This window comes from Orcinus orca, chromosome 3, assembly GCF_937001465.1.
Source record: "Orcinus orca chromosome 3, mOrcOrc1.1, whole genome shotgun sequence".
Taxonomy (NCBI): Eukaryota; Metazoa; Chordata; class Mammalia; order Artiodactyla; family Delphinidae; genus Orcinus; species Orcinus orca.
Genome location: NC_064561.1, coordinates 125,927,824 through 125,947,999, shown reverse-complemented (window position 1 = coordinate 125,947,999; position 20,176 = coordinate 125,927,824). Strand labels below are relative to the sequence as shown.

The window sequence follows — 20,176 nt, the reverse complement described above, 5'->3', positions numbered from 1 at the left end:
AAGGCCTTAGTGAGGTTTTAAATGAAAGGCTGTGTCACACACTTAGTTCAAGGAATGGTGCCTGGCACATGGTAAGTGTGCAACAAGTGGTATCCGGTGTCATCACCAGTGTTATCTGGGTGCAGTAAGTGGGATCTTGGTTATCATCGGTATCAGTGGTACATATTGTTATTATCCTCCTTTTTCTCTCTTCCAGTTCCTAGGAGAATGTAAGCCAGGCTTTCAGCTGAGGATCATGGACAAAAGTAGAGCCTTGATTTGTTTATTTTTATGTGTGTGACCATCTGACGTAGTGATGATCAGGTTGAACTAGTTTAACTTAAAGAAGATCCTAGGAATTTGGTCTTCTTGAATAAGAGTTACGAATGTGAGAAACTCAAAAAGAACATGATTCACCTAGGATAAATCTTAGCCATGATTGGCCTTCACAAGTCAATATAGAGATCCAGTCCTATAGTCATAGGATTTAATTTAAAGTCTTAGTTGTGCTTGCCCTGTTTTGCTTTAATACTTTACCACTGGAATGTGTGCACTTGGATTTCGTCTACCTTTTAGTTATTTTTGCATTGGGGCACATTGAGGAAAAGTCATAAAGTCCAACAAACTGTAATTGTAGATTGTGATGGGTTTTATTTGCACAAAGTGAAGTATCTAGTGATAATATTAGCCTTTTGGATGAAGCCCATAATGTACATACAGTCTTGGGCTGCCTCTGTTTCCTGACATAGGCTGTTGCTGGACCAGTTGGACTAGGCTCATGGGACTAGGCTCTAGAGCAGTGGTCTCCAAACATACTGGGTAGCAAACTCATAACCAGTAAAGAAAGTTTGAGCATGCACCTAATCACATGTACATTTATAATTAAATTAATATATTATAAAACATATGCCAGAAATATAAATTTTAAAGATTGAGATAAAAATAAACATAAATAGCAATTTTCATATTTTTCTCTACACTGAAAGGATTATCTTGTAAATATCTGATGTATTTTCCTTCCAGTTTTCTTTGTGTTCCTATGCATGTATATTTTTAGTGCCTGCCCAAAATTCATTTAACTGTTCTTTAGCTCTTGGACATTTAGGTGTTTTTTTATCTTTTTTTTTTTTTTAAATAAATTTATTTATTTATTTTTGGTTGTGTTGGGTCTTCGTTTCTGTGCGAGGGCTTTCTCTAGTTGCAGCAAGCGGGGGCCACTCTTCATCGCGGTGCGTGGGCCTCTCACTACCTCGGCCTCTCTTGTTGCGGAGCACAGGCTCCAGACGCGCAGGCTCAGTAGTTGTGGCTCACGGGCCCAGTTGCTCCGCGGCATGTGGGATCTTCCCAGACCAGGGCTCGAACCCGTGTCCCCTGCATTGGCAGGCAGACTCTCAACCACTGTGCCACCAGGGAAGCCCCTGACATTTAGGTTTTGTTCAGTTTTTCTTTACTATTGAAGTAATGCTGTCATGAACCTCTTTGTATACAAAGTTTAGTCTGTATTCCTCATTATTTCCTTTGGGTATATTCTTAGAGGTAGGATAGCTGGGTCAAAGATATAAATGTTTATTAGGCTCTTGATATATTAAAGACATGAATTCTTTCCTTCACAGTTTTTGCAAATATTTTTCCACTGGGGTTTGCCTTTTGGCATCTCTTTTCCTGGAAAAGGAGAAGGCAGATTATGGAAAGGAATTCCTCTCTAACAGATGGCTGTCCCAGGCTCTCAGGGGAAGCTGCTGGGATATAGTTTTTCCATCTCGGTGGGATAGGAACATTGGTTCCATGCTCTTTTGTCCCTGTTAACATGATTGTTTGTACCTAATTAGCTACCAGTAAAATTGTCTGAACTTATCCTAGCTGTTAGGCAGAATATGTCCAAGGTGGAGAATGGTTAGGACATGGGGAAGGAATTCTGCATTTCTTCCCAATATTTTTAGGAAAGAATCTGCATGAGGAGGGGGAAGTATCCAAGTAGCTATTGTGTGAGACCAGTTCCTTCTTTTCTATGTTGTGGCCTAAACTAAACTCACTTTGTCCTACTAGTGTTTATCATAATGAGTTTCAGGAACCTTAATTACTAAGGTAGGGTATTACATTTTTTTTAAATGACATGCAATATTTTAAATCAGTTTTAAAGGTTAAAACTGTACTTGCTACAAATGTGCTTCTATTTTTGTATTTCATACTGCATTTTAGTTCCTCATTTCCATGATTATCTTTCTTAACAAGCTGTTACCTTCTCGTAGACAGGGTCTGGATTCTAGTTGTCTTCCCAATCCCAGTGCCTACTACTGTCTGACAAACAACACATGTTTAATAACTGTTTGTTAGATTAATAAAGATCGAGAGTATGAATGATGGAGGGAAGGTGAGAAAGGAGGCAGCATAACAGAGTAGTTAAGAATGCAGCCTTTGGAGCCAAAGAACTAGACTTGCATCCTAGCTTTGCCACTTTTCAACTGAGGCTTAGTTTCCTTATGTGTAAAGTGGGGATGATAACCCTGACCTCAGAGTCGTTGTGCAGTTAAACTGTACCAAAGCATATAGTCTTGGCAGTATAAGTTGGCACATAGATGCTCAATAAATGCTGTCTATTAAGAGTAATGCACAAGAGATAGAGAAAGCATGCTGTTTCTCAAGTAATTTCATTCCATGCCAAGAGGCAATTCATTTTAACTTTTTTTCCGTTTGTTAGAATGGCGAAACACCATTCTTCTTAGCTGTTGAAGGAGGTCATGAAGAATGCAGCAAAGTGCTACTGGCATCAGGAAGTGATATCAACATTCCAAGTGAAGTATGTGCTCCATGTCTACTTACTCACACAGGGAGGGGGACTCAGAATGTTCTTTGCGTAATCTGGCCCTGCACTGACCCATTCACTGGGCTTTTGTAGAATTAATACAATTGTCCCTCGTATCCGTGGGGGACTGGTTGTAAGACCTGCCTAGGGGTACCAAAATCTATGGATGCTCCAGTTCCTTATGTAAAATGGTATAATACAGTCCTTATCCGTGGTTATCCATCCAACTGTGGGGGGCAGGGGGATTTGGAGGGCCGATTGTATTAATAATTTGCTTACTTTGGGGTAAGAATTAATGTCGTAACTCTGACATTCCCCTATTAATATTTCCTCAAAAACAATACCATTCTTCCTATTTATTTGGGGAATAATTTATTTGGAGAATAATTGAAAATAGGGCAAAAGTAGCAACAGTTGTTGCTTCTCAGACACTTTTATTCTACTTTGTTTTCTTCCTAGAAACAAGTAGTACCTGGCTTATACACAGTAGATGCGAAAAAGAAAATTGTGTAAAAAGCCAAGTGGTCATTCTGGAGCCTGAAGAAGACAGGATGATGCCTTCTTCTAGGTACAAAACACAAAATACTTTGGTGCTGAGATCCTTTGACACTGATCTTCATTTATTTTTAAATTTTTTTTATTTAAAATTTTTTTGGGCCGCACTGAGCAGCTTGTGGGACCAGGGATGGAACCGAGGCCCATGGCAGTGAAAGCACCGAGCCCTAACCACTGGACTGCCAGGGAAGTCCCTCACTATATAAAATTATATATACATAGACAAGATTGCAAGAGAGAGTGGAATATGTAGGGTGAGGTGATTCCCACTGACGTTGCAAGGTTTTTTATGCGATAAATGAGCCCAGAGTTAAGAATTCACGGGGCCCAGGAAACATTCAGAATATGGAGAGCGGTGCTGTTTTTCTGTCATGCCCAGGTGCCCCTCTGCCCCCAGTCTGCAGCCTCCCTGGAAAGGCCTCCCTTATTAGCAAGATCCTCCTGGGATCACTCCTTTTGGCTCAACTCGCTGCTCTGTGCCTCCCTCCCTTCTGTACTTAATTATTTGGCGCTCTGAAGGTTTTGCTTTGTAATGGCTTTCACATGCTCGCATTCTCCCCACCCTGCCCGGACTGTAGGCTCCACGTTGTCCATATCCTTATGGCCTTGGCCTCATCCAGACAGCCTGGAAATTGTCCTAAGTCAGTTTTACATCTTTTACATTATCTTGGGTTTTCCCTGGAGTTCATTAGCACACTTCCTGGATCAATAGCCTCAGCCCCCCACCCCCCCCCCACCCCACTGCTGTCCACACCTGTCTCCGCCCAGTCCAGTAAAGGCCCCGGGGGAAACAAGCAGCAGGAAGCAGGAAGCCAGAAGCAAGGATACACACCAGGGTTGTGAGCGGCTCATTTTGCTTTCACATCTGTAGGCCATTACTGTGTTTGATCTTGGAAATGCTTCACCCGCTGACATTAGTTAGTCTTGTTCTCCAGGAGCTAGCTTTGCACCCACCCAGCTAAGGGGAGGGGGTAAAGGTGGAGTCATTTCTGAGGAGGGTAGTGGGGAGAGATTGTGGATTTAGCTGCCTATGGAGACCGCCTCTGTTGGGGCTGGGTGGAGAGGCTGCCTAGCTACCCTGGGTCAAGTGAAGACTTTCTGTAGACCCTAAGAATTCCATATTTCTGGAGGCCCTATCCTCACATCTTATCAAATAACTTTAAATGCCCCCGCATTCCACATTAAATATCTCTTTTCTTTTGCTGTAAATTATTTTTTAAAGGCTTTTTTATTTGTGCATTTATAATCATTTGGATACGATAAACTACCTTAATTTATGATTGACTCTGATTTCTTAGAACTCTGTGCAGACCTGAGAATTCGAGGGAGGTGAAAAAATTTAACCTACAAATTGTTTACAGTGTAATGAATACCTTATGAAGATTACATTTAGCAATCAACGAAGTATGAACATGTCAATTAAATATTCACTTCAGTTTTGTGCTTTTCTTTTGGTATCTTGGGACCAACTTTTTTTTTTAATAAAGAATGGCATGACTTTTTAAAAAAAATTATTTTATTTTATTTATTTATTTTTGGCCGCGTTGGGTCTTCGTTGCTGCGCGCGGGCTTTCTCTAGTTGCCGCGAGCTGGGGCTGCTCTTCATTGTGGTTCACGGGCTTCTCATTGCGGTGGCTTCTCTTGTTGCGGAGCATGGGCTCTAGGCGCGTGGGCTTCATTAGTTGTGGTGCACGGGCTCAGTAGTTGTGGCTCACGGAATCTTGAGCGCAGCAGGCTCAGTAGTTGTGGCTCACGGGCCCAGTTGCTCCGCGGCATGTGGGATCTTCCCAGACCAGGGCTCGAACCCGTGTCCCCTGCATTGGCAGGTGGGTTCTTAACCCACTGCGCCAGCAGGGAATCCCAACCGTTTTTTTTAAGATTTCAAATATTTCTTTAGCTCTTAAAAAGTCTGTAGGCCCTACACACTGTGCCTGTTGTGCCTCATGGATAAAATGCCACAGACTCCTATAGCTCTTCCCACCATAGGGTTACTGGCTTTGGGCTCTTCACAAGCCTGTTTCTGCATCAGATCTTTCCACTGGGGGGACACTTCCTACCATTCTGGTCTCAGTCTAGACGTCACCCTATCCAAGAAGCTTTTCTTGATCACTCACTGGAAAGAAACCATCCATTCATGCTGTTTTACTTCTCATTGTAGCATTCTCATTGTCACTAGCTGATGTTATTCTTCTACTAATGTCTAGAATCTACTAAATGGGTTCTAAATCTACTGATCTACCAATCAACTGATTGTCCACCCCTACTGAACGTAACGTCAGAGATCTTGTCGGTTTAGTCATAGCCCCCACGGTCTAACATGGGGGCTGACACGTAATAAGTGCTCAGTAAATTTTTGTGGAATGAATAAGATGATACTTGTGATTATTGTACACATTTACTAGCTCATTTATTTTCTAAGTGTTGCTTTGGTTTGAGAGAAAGAGGTAGGGTGGTGTGGTAGGCAGAATAACGGCCCCCAAAGATGTCCACATTATGACCCTTGGAACCTGTGAGTATGTGAGGTTACATGTCAAAGGGGAATTAAGATTGCTTTGCAGATGGAAGTAAGGTTGCTCATCATCTGACCTTACAATGAGATTATCCAGGTGAGCCTAATGTAATCACCAGGGTCCTTTAAAAAGGAAGGAGGAGGCCGGCAGGGAGGTCAGAGGGATGCAACGTGAGAAGGAGTCAGCACACTACTGCTGACTTTGAAGGTGGAGGAAGGGGGCTGCAAGCCAAGGAATGTGGGTGGTTTCTACAAACTGAAAAAGGTAAAGAAATGGATTCTCCTGAAAGCCTCCAGAAAGGCCTTTATTTTCACCCAGTGAGACTCATTTCAGACTTCTGACCTCCAGAGCTGTAAGATAATACATTTGTATTGTTTAAGGCACTAAGTTTGTGGTAATTTGTTATTAACAGCAATAGAAAACTAATAATATAGGTGGTTATGTCATTTTTACAGAGGAAGACATAGAGGCCCATCCTTGAGAGGCCATTTATTCAAGGTCATATAGGCATTTAGTATCAGCTCAAACTAGACTCCAGTTGGTCAGAGCGTGTATCATTCCTGTGAGTATTTATACCACTTATCTATTACTTCATAACAAACCAACCCAGAGCACAGTGGCTTAGAACAGTGCACTGTTATCTTTCCTGGCTCTGAGGGTTGACTGAGCTCAGCTGGGAGATTCTTACATTGGGTCGGGTATGTGGTTGCAGTCAGTTTCGGCCAGGGCTTCAGTCGTTTGCAGACTTACCTGAGGAGGATGTCCACAGTGGCTCACTCACATGCCTGGCAGTTGAGGTTGGCTGTCAGCTGGGCCTCTTGACAAGAGCACCAACATGCAGCATCTGCATTGCCTTCTCATAGCATGGCAGCTGGCTTCCATGATGTAGGGAGCAGCAGCTGCCAGGCCAATTAAGGGTCACACCTGGAACTAGCACACTGTCACCTCTGCCATATTCTGTTGGCCAAAGCAGTGACAGGGTCTACCCAGATTCAAGGGGGTGAAGAAATAAACCCCACTCCTTGGTGGGGAGTGGCAGGGTCACATTGCAGAAGAGCAGATTGGATGGGACATACTTATGCAGCCATTTTAGGAAAACATACTAACCTACATACAGCCTCCTTACTCTGAGGACCTGAAAATACTTTGCAGCAATCCTGCAATTACAGGACACCCCCTCCCTGGGATACCAAAATCCGAGGATGCTCAAGTCCCTTAAATAAAATGCATAGTATTGGCATGTAAGCTATGCACAGCCTCCCATGTACTTTATTTTTAAAATTTTTTTACTTATTATTTTTGGCTTCATTGCTGGGCGTGGGCTATCTCTAGTTGCGGCAAGCAGGGGCTACTCTTTGTTGTGGTTCCCAGGCCTCTCATTGCGGTGGCTTGTCTTGTTGTGGAGCATGGGCTCTAGGTGTGCGGGCTTCAGTAGTTGTGGCTCACGGACTCAGTAGTTGTGGCTTTCAGGCTCTAGAGCTCAGGCTCAGTAGTTGTGGTGCACGAACTTAGTTGCTCCGTGGCATGTGGGATCTTCCCGGACCAGGGCTCGAACCCGTGCCCCTGCACTGGCAGGCAGATTCTTAACCACTGAGCTACCAGGGAAGTCCCCTCCCATGTACTTTACATATCTCTAGGTTACTTATAATACCTAATACAATGTAAATTCTATGTAAATAATTGTAAATAGAATGTAAATGTTATGTAAATAGTTGCCAGCACATGAGCGAATTCAAGTTTTGCTTTTTGGAACTTTGTGGAATTTTTTTTTTTTTTAATATTTTTGATGCATAGTTGGTTGAATTTGCAGTTGCAGAACCCGTGAATTTGGGGGACCAACTGTAATCAGTCAATAACTATCCACTGACCTTGTCTTATTGCAAGGCCTTTTGGAGGAGGCCCTGACCTAAGTAGTTTGCCCTCTAGCATGGGCACTAAGTGAAGGAGAGATGCTAAAGAAGTTGAGTGAAAGGGCTGTGAGGGAACCTGCACATAGGCAGCAATCATGCTGAGTTCCGAGGTGGTACCTGTAAAGGGGAGAGTTGCTAGTAAATGGTCAGGGCAGGAGAGGGTGGATGCACTTCTGGGGCCAATACCAAGTTCGGCCCTTTTGGCTCAAGGAGGGGGTTTGCAGGTTGTATCGAGAGAAGGCTTGGCCCTAGTCCACTTCGTACTTCCTGGAGAAGGGAAGGATTTTAGCTCATATTTGCCTGAGGCACGTGTTGTCTAGGATTCTTGTCTCTTTTAAATGGGAGATACCTGGAAGCAACCAAAAGCCCCCCCCCCGCCCCCAAATGATCAGAAACACGTTGAATTTTCTTTTTTAACTAGGCATACTATTTTATTGTATTAATTGATTACCATGGAATGAACACCAGAAACCATGCTAGATTCTAATGGGATTCCCTCCGTGCCTTCTCTCTCCACCTGTCTCCTGCAGCTCGATATCAGTGCTTTGCAGATAGCAACCCGGAACAGCCACGCATCCTTTGTCAGCTTTCTTTTCAGTGAGAACGTTGATCTGCACCAGAAGGTGGAAGTGAGTCAGTCTATTATGATAACATGGGCTTTGATCCCAGCTCTGTGAGGCTGGCTGTGCTGGGAGATGCTCCTTGCAGATGCATGGAGGGCTGGAGCGGGGAGACGAGTGATCACAAAGGAGGAATTCTTTCTGGGAGGGCCGACTGGCTTCTTCTGGAGACGGAGTCTTAATCTTAAGAAATACAATCCAAGGGATGAATTTTAGAAAGTCATTGAAGTTCCTGAACAAAATGAAATCTTTGTGTTTTAAATATTTACATTTGCTGCAGTTAATTTTTTTTATGTATCTAGAGATGCCAGTCTTGTATTAAATTTATCAGTCTGGGAAAATAATGAAACTGCTGTTAATAGGAAGGAGAATGATTATTTTTCCCCCTTCACTGACCGATCTTGTTTTTCTTTTAAAAGTCAGTCATTTGTATTGATTTAGGTTTTCTGAAGTTCGAATTGGCTTTGGTAGAATTAACAAAGGCCCTCTGCGCTGGAATTAGATGGGGAAACATTCCCCTGTTTTTCACTCTACTTTCATTTCTCCTGTGAGAATATTCTTTTCTCTAATATTGCTTAGCCATTACTATTTATTGTATTAACTGGAGAGGAGGGACATGATTTAACCCATGACTGGTAGTTTTTGGAGAATGGCATTAGGGGAACTGGTTCTGACCTTGCCTGGTCCATCTAAGGATGCTTCCTGTTTCTCAGGAGGAATTGGGCCCCAGCAAGGCCAATGGTCCCAGCAGGAAGGGCACTGCTTACGTCCCTGGGACGAGGGATACGTTCTCTTTTTTCATCCTTAGCGCCCCTAGAAAGAAGGTCCTCCCTGAGCAGAAGAGGTCTGCACAGAAAGCTTTCCCCTCCTGCTGCCCCTCTGCCCCATCTGTCTCCCACTTCCCTTGCTCACCCTTGGACAGTCTGACATACGCAGACGTAGCATTCCACCTGCCCCTGCTTTCCTTCTCCTCTGTGTGCTGGTGAATCCCTTGCTAACTCACTACATCTCTCTTCCATCCGTCTACCCCTGTTTCCTGGGAAGGAGCCTGGTGCTGCTGCTGGAGTCAGGAAGATCTGGGTTCAAATCCTGTCTCTGCTCCTTCCTAGCTCCGATGCCTCGAGGAAGTGATTTCACCTCTGTGCCTCATATATAGAGTGGGGAAGAGAAGCCCTAACTGCTAGGGTGGTTGTGAATGAAAAGCTGTTAGCCCGGTGTTTCAGAGTATAAACTGTAGGGGAAGTGAGTGAGTAGTAGGCACCATTAGGAGAGTGTGTTGTATGTGCATAAATGATGCTGATTAATATCATCTGCTCCGCTTGAGCAGCACTGCACCCTGTCCTCACCACCCACCTTGCAGCATCTGTGTTCCCTCTTTCCACGCATTTTGCCTCTCAGCTCAACTACTGTTGTCCACACAGTCTCACTGCATCTTCTGCCCCTGCTCTCTCACACCTGTACCCCTGCCCCTCTCCTCCCCACTAAATGCCCCTCACCTCACTCTCTCACACCTTACCTGTGTTCTCCTCGCCTTTTTTCCTCCTTGCATCTGCCTTTTCTACCCCCAGAGATGTGTTTTCTCTCGAGCCTCCTGGGCCAGTGGCAGCTGGGTGGGAGCAAAGGCAGCAGGAGGTTGTGTGTGTGACCCTGGAGGTGGGCACTGAGCCTGACAGGGCTGGTAAGAAGCCCATAGTAGAGGTGGCTGAGCGCATGGCTGGAAGACAGGCGGCTTAGCCACAAAGGAGGAGGAAAGGGGAGCAGGCTGCAAGGGCCTGGTGAATACGCGATGGCTGGGCTCTACATAGGTGGGAGGGCTGAGCACTGACGGTGCCCCTGGGTGAGTGGGGCATTAGTCCCACAACATGCTCTAGGCAGAAAGAACCCAAGATCAAAGCAACTCGGAGAATGCTGAAGGGGAATGCTGTTGCTTCCTTGTGGCTGTTCCCACTGCACTTTAGCTCTTTGAAGCCTCTGGGAAGTCCTGCAGTTAAGCTATTTAATATTTTCTTAGCTTCATATTTGAGCTCAAATGTCAATTCTTCAGGGAAGCCTTTTCTGACTTCCAGAAAGTTTGACCCTTGGCCCACACCCACATGTGCTCTCTTACCGCTGTGCACTTTTCCTTCAAGGCACTTATCACAATGTGTAACTGTACATTTATTTTGTGACTTAAAAAAAAAAATCAATATCTGCTTTCCCTACTAGATGAAAGATTCCTGAGGATGGGCCATGTTCACCACTGAACCCCTAACATCCTGGAAAGAGCCTGGCCCATAATAGGTGCTCAGTGTCAAGTTCTAGAATGAATGAAGTGGGAAAGTGGGTTGCTGGTGAGCGGGATTTCTGTACAGCCTTGGCGTGGAAGTGATTGCTGAAGACTTGCTAAGGGCCTGCAACCATGTTGGGCAGTACCAGTATTCAGGAGATTATCAGGAAATGTCTGATGAAATGAGTCGCTTTTTGATCTGATTGATGAAGCCAGAATCTTTTGAATTTGAAATGTCATTTCTTTCTGCAGCCTAAGGAGTCCCCTCTTCATTTAGCTGTTAATCAACAACAGTATCACAGTGGTAAACAGCTTATTAAGTGCACAGCATGATATTGACATCTTAAATCAGGTAAGCCAGGCAGATCAGAACCTAGAGAGTCTATTTTCTTGTTTCAACTCAGCATGTGTTTAGGGGTAGTTTTGATCAAGTTTTCAAGGTGCTCTAAAGATTCCTGGGAAGAATATGCACGTTCATATTTTTATCCTTTTGCCTCTGTAAACCCCCACTCCCACTTGCACACACATATTTTGTCTTTTTCAAACGCACAACTGGGATTCAGCCAATGCCTTATTAAACTGTTCACATTTAACAGGCCCAGTACTTCTGATAGATAAACAGTAGCCCAGAGGTAAATTGCCGGTGGCAATTTAAATCAAAAGCTACTCCCCCCCCCAGTGTGAAATATTGTAATTGGCAGGGAGCCCTTCTCCACAAGAAAGGAAGCTTTGTTTCTATATTATAGACAGTAAATGTATCTTCTTTTTGCCCAAAGGCAAAAGAGACCTCCTGGAATTTTTTTAAAAATCACCATGAATTCAGACCACTGGAGCAGAATCAAATGCCGCATAAAAGGCATCCATCACTGGCAGGAAATGGAAATGCTGAGGTGGAAGAATTAAAAGGATGGGGGTGGGTGCTGTCTGAGCCAGGACCTGCTCTGGGAAGGGCTACCCTCTTCCAGAGGTCAGGAGTGGGAAGGAAAACTCTCGGGAGAGGGCCCTTGCCAGAGTCCTGAGGACAGATGAGCGTCTGGACTCCTCCCTCCTTCCTGGCTGCCCCTTCCCAGGTGAGGGAGCAGCCACGTGCGGTGGGCATGTGTGTCCTAACTCACTGTGTCATCCTCGGTTTCCTCATCTGTGAAACCAGAGCACTGACTCAGTTCTCTGCAGTCTGCTCCAACTCCAGCCTGTGAGGTCCCTGGTGCCCTGAGCTGAATTGGGACTTAACTCCCCTTCTGTCCCTTCCTTCCCCAGAGACCGTCCTCCACCCTGGTCTTTTACTATCCCAAAAGTTTGGGGGAAGAAAATCTCTCTTATTATTATTATTTTAAAGAAATTTTGCCTTTTTTTAAAATTTTATTTTATTTATTTATTTATGGCTGTGTTGGCTCTTCGTTTCTGTGCGAGGGCTTTCTCCAGTTGCGGCAAGCGGGGGCCACTCCTCAACGCGGTGCGTGGGCCTCTCACCAGCGCGGCCTCTCTTGTTGCAGAGCACAGGCTCCAGACGCGCAGGCTCAATAACTGTGGCTCACGGGGCCAGCCGCTCTGCGGCATGTGGGATCCTCCCAGACCAGGGCTCGAAACCGTGTCCCCTGCATTGGCAGGCAGACTCCCAACCACTGCGCCACCAGGGAAGCCCCTCTCTTATTATTGAACATACATATGTATTCAACTATGTTAATGCCCCACATCTTTCCTCATGGGCAGAGTCTTTGCTCTACACATGGACAGAGCACCCAAGTGATTCTGGCTTCACCAGAATTGTCTAGATCCACTCCAGTGAAGGAGGCTTGCTAGGCTGCCACCCAATTATAGAAGTAGACTTTATCATTTATGGTTTTTGTTAGACCAGGAATACACACAACGTATAAAAGTAAGAAAACATAAATAAGCTAAAAACTTACAATTTGTTTATAATCCCCCCAAAGAAAGAGAACTCTGTTAACATTTTGGTGCATTTCCTGCCTTCTAGACTTCTAGCAGTTTTGCCACAGGGAGATTTTATGGGTATTTGATGTATGACACTTGTGTCTCTGTTCCATGTTGGTGTAGACTTTTGATAGGTCTGTCAGTGTAAGTTTGATGTCATGGATAACGAGCCCCCAGAGGGGCACATTGCCACCTAAAAGTGGGTCTTCAGTAAATGCTTGTTGATATTAATTATGTTAACATCCCAAGCAGGTTGGCCATATGCTCTAGTAGCAAGAGTCCTGGGCTAGATGCTACTGCCCAGCTGTGTGACCCTTGGGAAGTTGCTTCCTCTCTCTGGTTTAGGAGTTGGGCTAGATTATAACCAATGTTCCTTCCTGTGCTAAAATTTTAGAATTGTCTTCACATCAGCATTCCTTTCAGTGGGAGGTTAAGATGGGTGATTTTCTTGTGATTTCATATATTTCTCTGAAGCATTCTTATCCTCTTCATGGGAAAGTGGTTATTCAAGAAAGAAATTAGAAGTCTTGCACTCCTTTATACACTATAATGTAGGAAACTTACAAAATAGAGAAAAGCATTGAGAAGCCAATAAAAATAAGCTCTAATCCCTCCGTCTAGACATTATTATTCTTAACATCACCAATGCATTTCCTTCTTTCCCTCTATTTTTTTCTATAAATTGAGCTCAGCTAGATAGTGTTATTTTGCTAAGGTTTTTAATGTTGTATCATAAGCATTTTTCATTTTTAAAAATCTCTGAAATTATTTTTTATTGTGGCAAAATAAACATAACATAAAATTTACCATTGTAACCATATAAGTGTACAATTCAGTGGCATTAAGTACACTGACAATGTACATAACTCTCACAGCATCCATCTCCAGAACTTTATCTTCCCAGACTGAAACTCCATACTCATTGAGCAATAACTCCTCATTCCCTCCTCCCCCTTCTCCTGGAAACCATCATTTCACTTTGTCTCTATGAACTTGACTACTCTAGGTATCCCATATTGAAATCATTTTAAAAAATCATTTGTGATGGTTGCCTACTATTCCAATATGTGGATATACCGTAATTTATCTCATGAGTTTCCTTACTAAACATGTAACTTCCTTTCAATTTTTCATTGTTATAAATAACACTGCAATGAATGTCTCCTGTACCTGTTTAAAAATATGTGACCTTATCTATTTTCCCTTACGCCTGTGTAGGACACCTTTGCTTTCTCTTTCTCTTTTTACTGTGCAAGTTTTTTCTCTCCTTAACATGCTTGGATTACATTTTTGAACTTTCTCATGTCAGAGGTCACAAGCTCCTTTGCATGTAGCTGCTGATCTTGGAAGTGTGGAACTGGTGGAAACCCTGCGGAAGGCGGGCAGCGACCTAAGGTTGTTGACAAAGTGAGTTCATGGGCTTCACTCTGTTTAGCTGAGCTGCTTGCTGAGTCCTCCCTGCCGGCTGTAAGCCTTGAGGGGTAGTATTACCACATCCTTTGTGAGATGGACACAAATTGGAGAGACCTTGTATCTTGATAGTAACATCCCAATTTTAATTGAGATAAGTTGGTAAGAATTTTTACTCTCAACAGTAAAATATACATTAAAAAATTCAAATTATTTATTTTTTGAAAAGATGATAAATTTATATGGTTCAAGAATTTAAAACTTAGTAAAGGTTTTACAGTAAAAGTTTCCCATCTACCGCGTCCCTATTTGTCTGGCTCTCATACTATCCTTGCCATACATACCCATTATTGCAAGTTTCTTCTGTTCTTGCCAGAATTTCTTTATGCATATAACAGCAGACATAAATATATTATACTCTTATTCCACTCCTCCATCCTTTATACACAACTGTGGATACCTATACATATTGTCCTACATTTAGCTTTTTTCCCTTATCAGTATAAAGCAAAGATCATTCCGTGTAAGTACATGGAAAGTTTCTTCTATTTTATACAGCTACATAATAGACTGTGGTGTGGATATATCATAATTTGTTTAGTTCTCAACTGATGGGCATATAAGTTGTCCTTAAGCTTTTGCTATTATAAATAGAACTGCAATAAATAAATTTATATGTGTCTAAACTTGTTTTTTAAATTTATTTAAAAATTTTTAATTGTTGTAAAATACACACAATATAAAATGTACCATCTTGACCATTTTTTTTTCTTTAATTTATTCATTTCCTACTTTTAAAAAATTTTTTTGGCTGTGCTGCGTGGCTTGCGGGATCTTAGTTCCCCAACCAGGGATTGAACCCGCACCCTTGGCAGTGAAAGCTCGGAGTCCTAACCACTGGACTGCCAGGGAATTCCCGTAACCATTTTTAAATGTCCATTTCTGTAGTGTTAAGAATATTCACTTTGTTATACAACCAATCTCCAGAACTCATTCATCTTGCAAAACTGAAACTCTATGAACAGCAACATTCATTTCCTCCTCCCTCAGCCCCATTCCACTTCCTGTCTCTATGAATTTGACTACTCTGGGTATGTCATCTAGGTGGAATGGTACAGTATTTTCCCTTTTGGAACTGTGTCCTCAAGGCTCAACCAAGTTGCAGCATGTGTTAGAATTTTCTTCCTTTTTAAGGCTGAATACTATTCCCTTGTATGTATATGCCACATTTTGTTTATCTGATCATCCATGGATAGACATTTGGGTTGCTTGCACCCTTAAGCCATTGTGTAGGTGTGTTTTTAAAGACAGACAGCTTTGTTTCTTTCACGTGACGCGGTTCCGCAGGCTCAGCCATGGCAGGGTTGGGGTTCCAGCTTTACTGAAAGGTGTAGAAGAAGACACTGTGTGGCCCCCCTGGCTAGGTACTCATTCACATCTTAGCTTAATCCTCCCATCTCCTTTGTGAGGCAGACGAAATTATCCCAGTTTATAAGAGAAGAAGAGAATTATCCCCCCTGGCTTAGTACTCACTCACATTTTAGCTCAATTCTCCCGTCTCCTTTGTGAGGCAGACGAAATTATCCCAGTTTGTAAGAGAAGATTTGATGACATCGGGGCCATTGTAAGAAGCAGAGCTGAGCTTCAAAGCTAAGGCTACTGGCTGCTTGGCTGCCCAGCACTTCCAGAAGTTGCAGTTTTTCCTTCCTGGTCTTTGCCCTCACTAGTCATCAGCTCAGTGCATCCCTCATTCCCAGGGCAAGCCTGTGTCCTCCCTAGTCTATTTCAGAATCACACATTGCATGTTTGTGGGATCTGAATTAGTGATATGTTATTTTACTTGTCTCCATCAGTTTTCTTTTTCTGATCATGAAAGTAATACAATTTGGAAAACATAGAAAAGCATAGGGGAGGAAAACACCATCACCCATATTTCCATCACTTAGGTGGAATTCCACCAGTAGTGGCTCATTAACTTCTGTTAACATTTGGCGTTAGTATTAACATTTAGCATTTGTAGCTAAATGTTAATAGCTTCCTGTGCTTTCTTTTATTGTACTTTGTCAATAACACTTAACACCTCCAGGGCAGTCTGGTGAGTAGAGAATCTAAAGCATTGGGCAGGGAACTTATGTTGGGCCCCCACTGCAAGTGGACTGGATATTCCAGTGAACACGTCTGTGCTACAGCTTGATTCTGTTTTCAGAACAAAAGTAGCAGTTTCCTGGGCCTCACAGTCTGATTTCCTTTCTCCTCCTCCCTCTTTTCTCATCGCGTCTGGTGCCTCTCTGGCACCCAGGACATATGTAATTAATGAATAAAAACTATCTTTTCTGCCTGTTCCCACAACTTTTACCAAAGATAAGTGACTGTTTCTAGGACTGAATTAAGGTCTGCTCTGGATGGAAAAAAAGGAGCCAAGTTTTGGTATAAAGTTGACTTTCCCTGTCCTCTCAGCCTGTGGCGTCACAAAGCTCTCCGAGGGCCACCCGCCCTCAACAGCACAAGTATTTGGATTTCTACTCCAGCTATACTCCCTGCGAAGGTTTTCCTATGAGCTTGAAACCTCTGGCTCCCAGAATGCTGCCTTCCCAAAATAGGCTAATTATGGTGATTCGGATGGCTTTACAAGCCAGAATTTGGATAGCATACAATTAGAGGCTTGCTAAATGCCTGCAAAATGCAGTTCTTCCTAATTTCATTACTGTCTCTTTTGATTGGACGCTGATTACTTTCAGCTCTAATGGCTCACGGGCCCAGCCGCTTCGCGGCATGTGGGATCTTCCTGGACTGGGGCACGAACCCGTGTCCCCTGCATCGGCAGGTGGACTCTCAACCACTGCGCCACCAGGGAAGCCCCTGCAGTACTGTCTAATTGGCTCAGTAGTCCTGGTATATGGGGATCAGTTTAAAGGCCACACTATCCTCCCCCGACTTTTCTTATTTGCCTGTAGGACAAAACAAAACAAAATAACATTTGACAATTAGAATTCTGTTTAATCGCTCTGCTTCCTCCTCTGATTTCTAGTCTCCTTTTTCCTCTTCCTCTTTGTCCTAGCCTCATTCTCGTTTTCTTAGACCATCACTGTATTTTATTGAGGATGACTTTCCCAAGTTCCGTCTTTGTTTCCACATTTTCTTTAAAAATAGGAATATTCATTGGTTTTATTTTTAATTCCTCTTAGCATTTTTAGATTCTTTTTCCTAGATGAGAATAAATTATTTTTTCCACCAGATGAATAAGCCCTCTTTCCTAACAAGTCTTAAGGTGTGAGAGTTGGATGAACTTTGAAAATCATAAATAATGCATACATATAGCTGAAGTAGACCCCCAGAAATGCTAAGGCTTGTTAACCCTGGTGACAACTGGGACCCTGAGGTCTGGAGTGGGAAGAAGACTTGTTTTTTTCATATAGAGCCTTAAAAAAATTTTTTAACCAAATATATTTATTGTTATTTAAAATTCCCTTTGTTATTAAACAAGTTTATATCTTGGCCTAATATAAAATGGTTCCTAATGAAAAGATTAAAAAGATGATTGGAATTTCCTCTCTCATATCCATTTACCCATTTACCTAACCACCTAATCATCTGTCATTAAATTCAATGGTTCAGGGCTTGCTTCCTTGGTAGCACAGTGATAAAGAATCCGCCTGCCAATGCAGGGGACACGGGTTCCAGCCCTGGTCCGGGAAGATCCCACATGCTGCGGAGCAACTAAGCCCGTGCACCACAACTAATGAGCCTGTGCTCTAGAGCCAGCGAGCCACAACTACTAAAGCCCACGTGCCTAGAGCCCGTGCTCCGCAACAAGAGAAGCCACCGCAATGAGAAGCCCGCACACCGCAACAAAGAGTAGCCCCTGCTCGACGCAACTAGAGAAAGCCGGTGCACAGCAACGAAAGACCCAAATAAAATAAACGAGGAGAAAAGGAAACGAGGAGAAAAGGAAAACGAGGAGAAAAGGAAAAAGGGCAGTGCCCACAGATCCCAGCCCAAATAAATAAACAGATAAATAAATAATAAAATAAGTAAATTTATATTAAAAAAATAAATTCAATGGTTCAGAGGTAGATGGGGGTTCCTAAAATCGTGGCTTATGCTATTTCAGTTTCCTCCAGTTCTGGCTTATGTTATTCCTGCAAATAGTTCAGTGCTTTGCAGACAAGTTATTAATGCTTCCACTGACTGTTGAAAAAGACCTGGGCTTTCCAAATCCCTGGCCCTTTCTGTGGAAGCCTGAAGGACTGCCCAGCCCAATCCTGGAACGCACAAAGCAGGCATGTTTCTCAAAGAAATAAAAATGCTGTAATGCGGAGTTGAAAGCAGAGGCATTTTGTAGTCTTCCCTTTAATTGGTGGTGCTTGGGGTTTTGATCTTCTTGGATTTAACATTTTCAGGAGATGAAACGAGGAGAAAAGGAAAAAGGGCAGTGCCCACAGCTCCTAAGTTTCTGGATCTCCCACCCTCAGCCTTACTCTTTTAGGATTTCCTGGGAGCCAGGCACTGTGGGAGTAGAGCAAGGCTGGGGTGAAGAAGACCCTGAAAGGGACTTCCCTGTGCCTGCCAGTGTAGGGGACACGGGTTCGAGTCCTAGTCCGGGAAGATCCCACATGTCGCGGAGCAGCTAAGCCCATGGGCCACAACTACTGAGCCTGTGCTCTAGAGCCCATGAGCCACAACTACTGAGCCCACGTGCCACAACTACTGAAGCCCGTGTGCCTGCAGCCTGTGCTCCGCAACAAAGAGTAGACCCCGCTCATCGCAACTAGAGTAAGCTCGTGCACAGCAACGAAGACCTAACGCAGCCAAAAAATAAATTAATTTTAAAAAAGTGTTAAAAAAAAAAAGACCCTGAAAAAATTATGGGAAATTAACTCCTCCCATTCCTATTCCAACTTCTGTTCACAAAGTCCAGATATCAGAGAACGGTCTTGCTGTTCTCCTTGGCCAAGTTTCCCAGGAGTCTGTAGGCCTTCCAGAGGAGGTCACTGATGTTGTGTGGGTGCAGGCTGGTCCATGCTGGTGGCTGGGGCACCAGCCTCACCACGTTCTTCTCATAGGGTTCAAAAACCAGGTCCCCATATCCCTTTAGTCCACTTCCTGCCCCAGCATTGACTCCTGTATGGCTGTTCAGAGTATCTTTCACTGACTCACTTTTATTTAAATGAAAGATAAAGACAAAATTCACTATATGTAAAAGAGGAAAGGAGAATAGATAGGAAGTCCCAAACCTCTTGGTGGGCTCTGTGTCCTGCGTGTCCCTTATTCCCACTCTCCAGAGGAAGGCTTGTCTGGAGCCCTGCTGGCATGTGTGTGACAGGGGCAGCCATAGGAAACCATGACCCCTGCTTTCACTTTGAGATTTTCTCCAGTTGTTTTGGTTGGATTCTATAGCACTCTGGTGGATTCTTTTTTGTTTTTCGTGGGGTTTTTTGGTGGATTCTTAAAAAGGGACAAAAGGAATCTTTGACAAATCAGAAAGCAAGAATCAATCCAGGCACGGTGCTACTGGGCTGAGCCTGGCTGCAGGGCTGTAATACAAAATGATAATGGAGCCTTGTGTCCTCCACTCCTCGGCCCCCAGAGTTAGGATGCTCATTTGCTTTCCTCCCAGTCACCAGAGAGCAGGATGAATGGAGGGATCAGCTATGGGGTCTTATCAAGAATATATCCAATCTGGGCCCCACTGAAACTTTGATGTGAGAAAATCAAACACCCCAAAGAAGAAAAAGGGATATGGTTGAAAGTAACGCCTTTAAAGATACATTTGTTTTTGTGACATTTCTGTAGTCAGCATACCCCCTCTGTTTTCTTTTGGGGTGGGAAGCAGGCTGGGATAGAGGCATGCGATACAGCATGGCAAAATCCCTCACATTTCCTGTGTCAGACAGACTCCAGCTTTTTTTTTTTAATTAATTAATCTATTTATTGGCTGCATTGGATCTTCATTGCTGTGCAGGGGCTTTCTCTAGTTGCGGTGAGCAGGGGCTACTCTTTGTTGCGGTGCACGGGCTTCTCATTGTGGTGGCTTCTCTTGTTGCGGAGCACAAGCTCTAGGCACGTGGGCTCAATAGTTGTGGCTCATGGGCTCTAGAGCGTAGGCTCAGTAGTTGTGGCCCACGGGCTTAGTTGTTCCGCGGCGTGTGGGATCTTCCCAGACCAGGGCTCGAACCCGTGTCCCCTGCATT

General features: G+C 43.7%; 1 protein-coding gene across 1 annotated transcript in view; it reads left to right on the top strand.

Moving 5' to 3' along the window:
• ANKDD1B (ankyrin repeat and death domain containing 1B) overlaps window positions 1-20,176 on the top strand; it is a 53,207-nt gene that overhangs the window by 29,664 nt on the left and 3,367 nt on the right. Inside the window, 5 exon segments of the mRNA XM_049707875.1 lie at window positions 8,226-8,386; window positions 10,896-10,925; window positions 10,927-10,995; window positions 13,885-13,982; window positions 16,443-16,530. Coding sequence (XP_049563832.1) covers window positions 8,226-8,386; window positions 10,896-10,925; window positions 10,927-10,995; window positions 13,885-13,982; window positions 16,443-16,530 — 446 coding nt within the window.